The 11,014-nt window shown below is 49.5% G+C and overlaps 5 protein-coding genes across 5 annotated transcripts; 1 reads left to right on the top strand and 4 right to left on the bottom strand.

The window, feature by feature from the left end:
- Positions 1-2,690: 2,690 nt before the first annotated feature.
- On the bottom strand, positions 2,691-2,883 carry LACBIDRAFT_302702 (uncharacterized protein; the record flags this gene model as incomplete). The annotated part of the gene is made up of 1 exon (XM_001890926.1): positions 2,691-2,883. The coding sequence occupies one exon, from the start codon at positions 2,881-2,883 to the stop codon at positions 2,728-2,730; it is 156 nt and encodes a 51-aa protein (XP_001890961.1). The 3' UTR covers positions 2,691-2,727.
- A 629-nt stretch (positions 2,884-3,512) lies between these two features.
- On the bottom strand, positions 3,513-4,556 carry LACBIDRAFT_302703 (uncharacterized protein; the record flags this gene model as incomplete). Its single annotated transcript, XM_001890927.1, has 1 exon — positions 3,513-4,556. One exon carries the CDS (start codon positions 4,554-4,556, stop codon positions 3,513-3,515), a length of 1,044 nt encoding a protein of 347 aa, XP_001890962.1.
- An 11-nt stretch (positions 4,557-4,567) lies between these two features.
- On the bottom strand, positions 4,568-5,207 carry LACBIDRAFT_302704 (uncharacterized protein; the record flags this gene model as incomplete). Its single annotated transcript, XM_001890928.1, has 2 exons — positions 4,568-5,112; positions 5,174-5,207. 2 exons carry the CDS (start codon positions 5,205-5,207, stop codon positions 4,568-4,570), a joined length of 579 nt encoding a protein of 192 aa, XP_001890963.1.
- Positions 5,208-6,156: 949 nt separating this feature from the next.
- LACBIDRAFT_302705 (uncharacterized protein) lies at positions 6,157-6,635 on the top strand (the record flags this gene model as incomplete). The annotated part of the gene is made up of 4 exons (XM_001890925.1): positions 6,157-6,174; positions 6,228-6,319; positions 6,378-6,424; positions 6,484-6,635. The coding sequence occupies 4 exons, from the start codon at positions 6,157-6,159 to the stop codon at positions 6,633-6,635; spliced, it is 309 nt and encodes a 102-aa protein (XP_001890960.1).
- Positions 6,636-7,032: 397 nt separating this feature from the next.
- LACBIDRAFT_336003 (uncharacterized protein) lies at positions 7,033-7,482 on the bottom strand (the record flags this gene model as incomplete). The annotated part of the gene is made up of 1 exon (XM_001890929.1): positions 7,033-7,482. One exon carries the CDS (start codon positions 7,480-7,482, stop codon positions 7,033-7,035), a length of 450 nt encoding a protein of 149 aa, XP_001890964.1.
- Between the last annotated feature and the right edge of the window lie 3,532 nt (positions 7,483-11,014).

Raw genomic sequence — 11,014 nt, forward strand, 5'->3', positions numbered from 1 at the left:
AATGTGTCAGCCAGGTCATCTTTGAGCTTCAAACTGTTCTCTTTCAATGTGTCGATGCGGTCATATAGGTAACTTTTTTCGATATGGCCACCGAATTCTGTTGGTAAAGATTCGAAGCTTGCCGCATAACTTTTTTGGGCAGCAACGGCCATGGTAGCAACAGCACCAATGGCGAAAGCAGGACCCTAGGTCCCAGTGAGTTAAATACTAAATTCCGTGAAATTGGAGTAGAACTCACCGCATGAGGACTAAAAAAGAGTGACACCGTTCCGAGCGCATTCAAGATTTCTGACACATCGCAATTCACCTCTCTCCGAATAGAATCCTCGAGATCTGTCAGCTTCCCACGTAATGCCGACAGTTTAGAGGACACATGAGCCTTAGCCGAAACAATCTTGTCCTTCAACAATTTCAAGTCCTCAATAGCTTTTGTGCGCTTCGACAGTTCGGATGTGACTTGCGCTGCAATTCCCTTCAGTTGAACACGGATTTCCAGTCGTTTCGCGGCTCCCTCCCGAAGATACTCTCGGACAACCTTGGCTCGGCTCGAGATATCGTTATAGTTCTTCAAGATTGACTCAACCTCCCACAAGCCGAGATGCGGCTGTTCAACAGAGATGAGACTGCAGTCGAAAATGTCCTTCATCCCGTTGATCCTGCGACATAGCGTACCAAACGAGCTGTGCACTTCTTTCCACAGCAACGTATCCGGCCCAACCGTGCCTCTATTCTTCTCATTCGCATCAAGGTCACAGATGCTACTAATCCAAGCGAGACTCCCCCCGAAGGGTGATTTGATCTTTTCGACGGCTTCGAGGTTTTCGGTCGAGTGATAGAACTGCGAAGAAAAATAGACGAAGTACTCGAAGGAGAGACGTTCAATGATCATCAACAGCTGCCGGGGCGAGTATTTCTGAAGGCCTAGGAGTACATTTGCGTCGGCAGGCACAATAGTGACTTTCCCGGCCGATGGCTGGGCTCCCGCAACGCCAATGGCTGCAACTCCTTGAGACCCCGTAGCGCCCCCGCGGATAGCAGCGGGATCGATGAAGAACTGTACGTCCCACCTGCAACCAAAGCCAAGTTCAATCCTGCAAATCGGCTTCGACTTCACATAAGACTCCACAGGCTTTGGCGAAATTTCAGAAAACAGTATTTCGGACCACAGCGTCTCCTGGCAATCCTTTCCAGGAGGGCCCCCCAGACCACCTTCGCCAGGCTCCCCATTTTGCCCGGCATCGGCTTGTATGATGAACAGATTTTCGAATCGCTTGAATTTCTCATCCTGCATGGGAGTCTCTCCGTTTACTGTCCAGATAATGTTGACATCGCCACCACTCCCACCATAACCTGGTCGGCCAGCCTTTCCGCCATCTCCGCCCGCCCTTCCTGGTAAAAGATCGAGCATCCGCCGAAAGTCACGCTCGGGCAGTGGCACATCGCCAAACCCACGCCAACCATTTCCGCCAGTGCCTCCTTGTCCACCATTCCCACCCTTGCCCCCCTTTCCACCTGTTGTGACAATCTTGAATAGGTCCTTCGCATCCGCTGGAAGCTGCAAGTCACCGTTGAAAGTAAATTTGCCGCCAGCAAACCCTGTCCCGCCGTCCGTGCCATCAATCCCTTTTGAACCATCGGAGCCGTATTCTTTAGCCTCGGGCCTTTCAAGTCCCACTATGTATACCCGGTCCGTGCCATGATCAGCAATTTGCGGCTCAGCAGGAATTGAAGATTGAGCCTCGCCGGTGAGATCAAATGTAACGGGCGTATTCAAATCACTTGGATGAGAAACGAAGATGACTGAACGACATGAGATGGTGATGTCCTTTGTTCGATAGAGGTATTTCGTGCCCCTAGCAAACACGATATTTTCCGCATGTATGACGATGTGCAGTGGAGAATCTTTCACCATTGGAATGTCGACGGCGATGGTACCTGGTGGTAAAAGGTTCTCAAAACTCGTGTCAGCACCATTGTTATTGGGGCGTATGAAAACGCTGCGATATCCTAGCAGATATGTGGTCGCGAAAGTGGTTACGCGCTTCTGATATAGAGGGTCCTTGCCGATTTCTTGTACGCTCCCAGTCGCCATCTAGTCAACATCAGCTTGTAGCCTTGCAAGAGGCGAAACGAGTGGGCATACTGATAAGGGTTCCCGCGGTTTACTGAAAGAATGCCTACGTCAAAAGACGCAAGTATATATCCTAGATCGGTGGGAACCAGTGGTTAGGTATAGAGAGGCACCCGAGTCCTTGAAGGGTACTTATTGTTCATCAAGAAGTACGCGTCCAAACACCCCCTGCAGGCTGCGTTTTGCGTGCCTGTCAAGTTCCTGTTATTAGCTTCCATTATCTTTGAGTCTCGACACAGACTTCATGGCTCGAGAGTCGAGAATTCGAATCAACTTGTCCATGGCATACGACTTCCGATAAGACCCAAGTAGTGACTTGAAGAGACTTCAAGCACTTCAGTGGTGAGAAGAATGGATATCTACATATTGGTAGCAGATCGGTAGGGTTGCGGGTCATTTGACGTGATCCGGATCTGTCGCAACCTGTAACGGCAAAACGGCATTCGTTGCCGGATTAAGTAGTATAATTATATACTAGAGGCTGACACTTAGCAGCGGCAGCAGGCACCTTGCTTGCTGACAAATACGCTGCTTTGCACCAATACAATGTGACTTTTTTTTCGTAACAAAGGAAACAGTGTTCAAGAGCTATAGTGCTACATAGTTATGTATATAAACATTGGAGCTGGCACTAAGAAAGAGACGATGATATCATGTTTTGAAAAGACCAGTTGTTTGCACCGGTTTGCTCGCTCGCGTGCGCCATATGCAAGAAAAGAGCCCCATGGCCCGTAGAAAGTTTGTTTGTTCATGCTTGCCCGCTCGCGTGCGTGATATGCAAGAAAAGACCCCCATGGCCCCTGGGTAGTTTGTTTGTACCTGTTTGGTATTTATGACCTTGGGAGACCTTGACAAGCAAGGTGATCACTCATACATTAAATTGCTGATGCGTTGCAAAAAATTGCGTAGTGACAACCTTTTCGGAATCAGTGTTTTGAAAAGACCAGTTGTTTGCACCAGTTTGCTCGCTCGCGTGCGCCATATGCAAGAAAAGAGCCCCATGGCCGGTAGAAAGTTTGTTTGTTCATGCTTGCCCGCTCGCGTGCGCGATATGCAAGAAAAGACCCCCATGGCCCCTGGGTAGTTTGTTTGTACCTGTTTGGTATTTATGACCTTGGGAGACCTTGACAAGCAAGGTGATCAGCTGTAACAGATGTGCACCTTCCTTTCAACTTTCAACACCTCATCGCGTGTCTTCTCGTCGCCCCTTCCAGATGCAACCATGTCCAGTCCAGAATACATTTTAGACGAAAAGTGAAGATGAGGTCAGAGGAAGTCTGCTTGCCAGTCGTCGACCGCACGCAAAAGTGCACTGCGGGAGGAGTGAATTACCCTCAGAAACAGAACGCATGCACTAATACGCCTACAATTCAAACCCATACTACTTTCCATGCTCCCCGCCTCTCCGCTCCGCTAACCTTTCTCGGGCTTCATTCACATGCTTAACCCTTTCCTTACGTTCCAACCTCTCTTTCTCGTGTTTCTCGAGCCCCGATTTCTTTTCCAACCGTTCTCTCCTCCGTTCCTCCTTGACTTCCTCCAACTTCTTTATATCGACTTCCAGGGCTTCCCGTCGAACTTCCAACTGCCCGTGTGCAGCTATATCCCTCTCCTCGCGTAACACTTTCAGATCATGGGCGATCTGGACTTCTATCGCTTCCGCCTTTCTTACTTCTTCGACCAATTCAGCCATAGTCGCTTCCGACACCTTGTCGTGAGCGTTAAGCACAGCAATCTCCACGTCTTTCAGCAATAACGGATCATCCAACGTGTATTTGCGTTGGTAGTGGTCCTGGAATTGGCGGTCAATATAAAGCTCGATGTCAGCCCGTGTGTATAGTTGCTCATGGAAGCGAGGAACGTCTTCGGAAAGTGTGTTAAAAAGTTCGTCGACCAGCCCCGCGCGTATGGTATCTTTCACTGTGTTGAGAAAAACCGATGCAGGCTCATGGATGCGGGGATCCGTCATAAGAGTATCAACCGCATGATCGATGCGGGAGTCCAGGTATTGCGATGAGTTTTCGCGCAGTTCCTTCATGACGATATCTTGCTGATTCTTGTTCAGTTCGTCGAGTTTATCGCTGGATAGCATATTGTCGACGGCTTCCGCGATAGCGTCGTCCAATATCTTCTTCATCTCAGTTTCTTTGCTCAAATCGATCAGAGTATGGGTGTCGAGAAGCTTCTTTTCCCCCACGTATATGCCCCATTCCCCAACACCCTCCTGATCAGATGAAACGGTCCGTTCGCCTTGAGGGGTAAACGAGACGGGGTTCCTGATCCACTCCATGATGTCCTTTATACCGTCGCCATTCATCTCGTACACCTTGATGAACTCGGCTAAGGACTTCGTGTCAGCCCAAGGACCCACGAGACTCCTAAACCAAATGCCAAAGATGTCTCCTTTCAGCAGGAACTTGAGCATACAGATGTCCCTCAAAAGCGAAGGTTGTTTTTGAGACAAGTATTCATCAAATAGCAGAGTGTGGGGGATTCTCCCCGCAGCTTCGCGTTCACGAAGGCATCTTTCGCATACGCCACATCAATCTCGATGGGCCACATGAGTTCCCCAAAGAGGACGTTGGAACGGTCAATAGTTTTCCAATTGCTTTTCCCGACACCGTAGACGCCACTCATCACATGATCCTTTGCGACTTCGAGTCGATAATGTAATGCGCCACCGTCATAGACGTGCGTTGGTTCAGTTGTCACGTACGTATACAAACCCGACCTCACGACACCATTGGCATCCGCCGCCGAGAGGCCACCATGGGTCTGAACGCGGACGACGCTGTCACCAATCAAGATGCGTGCGTATCCCCCAGGCGGAAACTCCCCGCTCGCCTCAAATGCGCTCTCCCGTTGGCGGAAGGTCTGTTCATATCTGTCTTTCAATGCTTGACGACCAGATGCGGGCAGGAACGGATTATGGTATTCCTTCAAGAATGCGGCATCCTCAGGGTTCCGAGCGTCCAACATTCCTCCATCAGGAAAAAAAGTTTTAGCCAGTAGATCTCCGGTTAGATCAGTAGCCGATCGTACCTGTCGTAGTCATCAATAGCTTGGCAGATTTCATGATCGTGCTGATTGCTGTCTGTAGACCGTCGGTCCGCCGCGTTGTGCAATAGGGCTGACAGAGGTGCCGCCGCGTCTATCATCGGGTCTGTAGTTACTTCCACCCACTACAGTGGCTATCAGTGCTACAAAGGCTCCTGTAGACAGTTTACTCAATTAGTATGTTTTCGTAGTCAATCAATCAATGTCTTGAGATGCAGTAAACAGAAAATGTATCTATGAGCAATTCCAGCGTTTGATATCGATGTGCATGCCAGTATGAGTTGAACAGGTTGAACATATTTTGTGACTTAGACAAAAATCCATGCGCACGACCATCGGATAATCGGCTCACGACCCGATGTCACATGATGGTTGAAGATCTGAAATTTTTCCTCTCTCGCTCTTTCCTTTTAACCACGATCTTCCCATTTGCGTCAACCAGAACGCCTCAGACCTTCACCTGTCTGCTCGCCTGTCACTTCCCCTTTTCTAACAACGCTTGTTTGGCTTTCAATCAACGTATCCCACCTCATACAGATTGCCTCCAGTCCAACTACAACGACAACATATTGTGTCTTCGTCTGTTGGCTCTCCTACCCCCTCCCTTCCAACCACGGCAGTCATGTGGCTTTCGTTCAATGTATCCCTCCTCGAACGCCTCTCTACCATGTTGAGATGATCAGTTGACATTGCGACTGATACCACATCATCAATCCACGACACCCACCCAATCTCGCCTCCTGTTTCATCATACAACCTCAACCGACACCCAGCATCTCTCCATCCATACCCCTCTACGCCTTTCTCTTCAAAACGACGATGTTCATCCTTGCCCCCTTCTTTTCGTCAACTCGAAAACACACGAAACAAGCGCTTGAGGACGCCACTGTCACGAGCAGCGCCCCAGGTTGAACGCAAGAGCTGCATGTCACCGCTAACGCCCAACACACGTATACCCTCTCCTTCTCATGTGCGAAAGGGGAAAGGTAATCTCAAACTCCTTCCTCCATTGTCGCATTGCAAGCTAAACTCTTCACAGAATCCAACGAACGGCGTGGTATGGTACATCCTCGGGTTTTCTGCTAACCCTAGCCAACCTATATCCGTTCCTTTGGCTGAGAAAGAGGCATAGTGAGTCTTTTGTATCTATTCACGTAGTTTCCAGTCCTGATGTTGGAGTCAACTTTAGTTCCTCTTTCTATACCCACAAGATGTCGCAACTGTGGCCATTCTTGTGTATGTATCCCCCTTCCTAACCCATCCTACCCACTGCCTAACCTCCCTCGATTACACAGCCACCTCCACATTCGGCCGCCTCTATGGCTCCAGCATGCACAAGCTCCCAGCACACCTTCCCATCTTCCGCCTTCCACTCACTCTGCGTAAGTCCCTCGCAGGGTTCATGGCCGCCTCTATCACAGGCGTCCTGATCGCTGTGGGTTTCTAGAGCCTCGTTGCACCGTTCCGGAATGAAGGGCAGGACGAGACCTGGGCAATCGAAGGTAGTGACCGCGCGTGGGACAATACCTGGATGGTGGTGGGAGCATGAGGAGAGCTTGAAGACAAGCGATAGCATCATCTCGTAATCTTTTATATATGCTGTTTGTAACCTGAAATATATATATATCTATCCTGTATTTCCTCTAAGCTGGTCTCTATCTGTGCTACGTCATGCAATAGTGTCTATGTATGACGGCAGGACTTCCATAATATGATGCTATTGGGAGCTATGTTGCAAGTAGGCAAGGCTATATATGTATTTATAGTGCTATATAAACTGATGGTGAGGCTATGGTGTGCTATGTAAAGGGGGGGTTGCAAAAGTGCTACCATAGCTATCAAAACTATATTGCGCGATGTCGCAACCACTTTTTTTCCTGATGTCCATAGCCTTGAAAGTGCTTAAAGTAGCGGATCATCTGTGCGTGGTCCCCCAACGCTGTGGCCGTATCTGCGAGGAAATTCAGCTGGGAGGCATGATAGAAATGATTTCGGCCTTCTTTTTCATTAGCGGTGCCCATATAGTTGTACGTCGAAAGGTCTAGGGGATCGATATTTTTCCTGAACTGAAGTGATTTGAGAAGGCCCACGTTTACGGCTAGGTCATGCACCGCTGAGTCGTTTGACAAGGCTTTGATGATACTAGCCGCATTTTCCCCCAATTTCGACGAGGGTGCGCGATAATCTTCGATGAGAGGCGATCTATTACGAGTGAAGAAATTCTCGAGGCGGCTGCTGGTGAGACTTTTGAAATGGAGTTCATAAGCGATTCGTGTGCCATCATTCTTGTACATGTCTCTGAGAAATTTCTGCATCTATTTGACCTGTGAGATGATACTTGGTAGGACGTGATTCAAACTGACGATTAGCTGACGATTCCCCGGTGTTGGTCGGGGTTGAGTTTAGGGGGCTACAAGAGCGAACAGAGTGGATGTCAGTGTCGTGCCACAGGCCATAAGTCAGAAGTCGTGGAGTCCGGCAGAACCCTGGTCCCGGTAGGTACCTGTATTTGTTGCCCCTGTGCCTAGATATCACAGAGGACAGGACAGGGTTAGACCTGCACAATTATAAGTCGTCCGGAAGTTTGATAACCCCGAAATTTAATCAGGAGCACTGAGCACTCCTTCCAGCCTGAGATTCAGACGTGGGATTCAGAAAAGTTTAGGGTCCTGTGGTTGAAAATGTCAACATACCATAATGTGACGCTGTCATGGACGAACATAATAGTCAATGACAACTTTCTTGCTCCTGAACGACGCTAAGGTCCTTCTGAAGAAAATTAGTCGGACGCAGTGTATATGACATTACGTCGAGTTCGCAAGCCTATCATCCTTTGATTACAGCTGCCTGCAGAATTTAACGAAAGGACTGACATGGAAAACTCAGTCTTTGAAGACCAGTGAGTATTGCCTTCTTCTGTGCGTAAGGTTGGTAATGCCAAATGTCGTATTCATTGCGTGGGAAGAGCACATGCGTTTCCTGCTCAACACAACTTTCGTTGTTGCTGGAAAACGGAATGTGGTCCTTAAAGACGAGGAATAGGACTTGAAGAATGAGGCTTAGAAGCGATCACGACGCTGAAGACATAACAGGTTGAGAGCCTACTGTTGAGTGCTTTAGCCGGGATTACAGGCATTGGATAAATCATACCTCGACGTTAATTTTCAATTTTGGGGTTGTGGACCAGGTATGCGCTTCCTTTTACTTTCCCCTCTACCTCGTCTTCCCTGTTGAACGCTTCCCTTTCACCCTCCATCACCCTCCCTTTCTTGTTGGGGCGGTGTTGATCCCCACCTCCTGACTTCGTTTATCGCGCCAGCAAAGGCAGGAGCTCAAACCAGATCTACGCGACCAATGCCCCTTCGTAAGCGACGACGCGCCCTCCGGAGCAGTGTCCATCGTTAAACGCGACGCAATATTCGGAGGCCCATCGCATTATTCATTGTTTGAGGAGTTGAAGGAAGAGTTTCGGGAAAAGCCTGAGTTGAACCCGGGGGGATACGAAAGCCACCGTGATTAATTGTCTCTTTGAGCCGATTCGGAAGGGTTTTAAGGAGGTCGAGGAGTGGAAGTGGATAGAGTTGGCGTGTTATCCTGAAGTTGGGAAGGTTGCGAAGAAGGGAAGGTGAATAATCGTAAATCGGAGGGAGCGGGGACTAGGGCCCAGGGGCTTACTTTGCGATAGATGTGTAGAGGAAGGTGCTCATCGCGCTTGTTGAAGCCAGCTCGGAGTCCACGGCTGTTGTTGACGGGGAAGCGTAACAGAGTCGACGTTGATCGATGCACATCCAACGTGAGGGCTTCGACTCGGACAGTAGACAGGCGCCAGGCCTTCAAGCTTCAGGCTTCAGGCTTGGTAGGCTGCTGGTCGTTGATTTTAAGGCCCCCCGAGAGCGTGGTGGAGTCAGAAAGTCATTTTTTTACGTATGGGTCGCGCGCTTGACGAGCTAGCGCTATCCAAGATTTTGAGGACAATTTGAGGCTCACAAGATATATGGCGCCAAGTTATGGCACTTGGGCGAAACGACCAGGTGTTTGGTTCGACCGTTGAAGCTAAACACTATAGTCTGCTTCGTTCAAAAACCCCATCCTTGCCACAGAAAACGGTGCTAATTGAGTATACACGAGATCAAGAAAACATCATACACGAGAGCAAGAGCGCAACAGCAAGAGCAACAGAAGCCAACGACTCGAAAAGCGAGATGGGAAGCAAGTAATTGGCAAGGAATGAAGAAAGGACGGAGAAACAGAAAGGGAGAATGAGTAGCGGCGATGGAGAAATAGGTAACAGCAGTGGTGCAGTAGCCTGCACAATAAACAAGTAGGAAAGGAAAGAAATATTGAGGTGGGACGGAGAAAGAGAAGATGTAATGGATAGCAGTGGTGCAGTATTAAGCAAGTAGAAGGGAAAACTTGAACCAGTGGGCACGGGAAGAGATATCATGAGATGGGAAAGTCGGCAAGGAGGTCCATGAGAAACGAGAAGGTGAAGGTTCAATAGGATGGGTATGTGAGAAGGGAAACGTGAGCGGCCGCGGGCAATGTGATGGACGTGCACAAGAAAGGGGGTATATGGTTGAAACCTGGGGTCCAGTAATTGGATGAATGGCGGACATAGACGCAGTCCTTGACCTTGAGCTACCATGAGCATGGTCCGCTGTTTGACGCTTGGAGTGGTGCGCATGATATGACTGTCTTTCGACGATAGAGCTAATGGTGGGTCGGACCACCAAGCCCAAACGGATGGATCTCTGACCTCCTACCGTGGCAGAGAGTCGCAGTTTTTCTTCTGGTGCCTGAGCATAGCGTCTCTGCGGGAAAAGGAGCGTCCACAGAATTCGCAGTCGGAGCCAAACACCCCAAGTTCCTCCCCCTCCGAATGTGAGAGCAGATGCCTTGCGCTGGTGCTTTGGCAAATGTGTCTCCCAAGACTGTCTTCATTTAGGAGTCCTCGCCTTCGGCACCCCTTCCAAAGGCATTCTATCTTGGTGTCCTTCTTTCCACCATCATTCTGACGGTATATCTTCCCCACGTCGGCATGGTACTGTCGGAGGTGGTCTCTGACGGCAGAACCTGTGGCCAAGACCTGTACCCCGCAATGCTCCATGGGGTTGCCCCATCGGCAAAGGATCTTGTAGGTGTAAGCCTTGCTACCAGACTTCTGGGTACGAGGGCGTTTGACAGATGGCCTAGTCGTACAAGAAAACGCTGGTTGATCAGAAGCAGGGGAGAGGCCAAAAGGCAGCGAGACAGGTTCGGCAGCGTCAAATGGAAGGCCAGGATGTGGCATCGTCAAAACCGACGCTTCAGGCTGTACAAAGTTGGTGCTGCGATAGGTAATTTGCCGTGAGTAACGACATCTATGCAAGCGAAAAACTGAGACTTACAGCATGAAATGAGGCGCTTCCCCAAATCTGTTTTCCTTCTCAAATTCTTCCAGAGTGGGCGGGAGATTGTGCGCATAGCCAGGCGGAGTGATGTAAGACCTGATTCTGTGAGACCCAATTCTGTGAGATCTATTTCTGTGAGACCCAATTCCAGGTTGGGTTGGAAGTAGTGCCGATTGAGGATGGTTAAAATCGCGAGTGGCACCGGTAGGGTAGGGCTGGGTGCTAAGATTTTGAGGGTAGGTAGGAGCACCGTAATCAGTTTGGAGGAAGTGCGGCTGAGGCTGGGTGGAGTAGTTTTGTGGGGATGGCTGGTAACACGCGAAACCAGGGATAGAGAGGAAAGTGGGGACCTCTGCCTTCTGGAAACCGTTGAGTGGCTCATGATCATAGTAGGTCGCGTTAATGTCGACCAATTCATTACGTGGGAGGCGTGTCG

Source organism: Laccaria bicolor, genomic scaffold (genome assembly GCF_000143565.1).
Source record: "Laccaria bicolor S238N-H82 LACBIscaffold_228 genomic scaffold, whole genome shotgun sequence".
Classification (NCBI taxonomy): Eukaryota; Fungi; Basidiomycota; class Agaricomycetes; order Agaricales; family Hydnangiaceae; genus Laccaria; species Laccaria bicolor.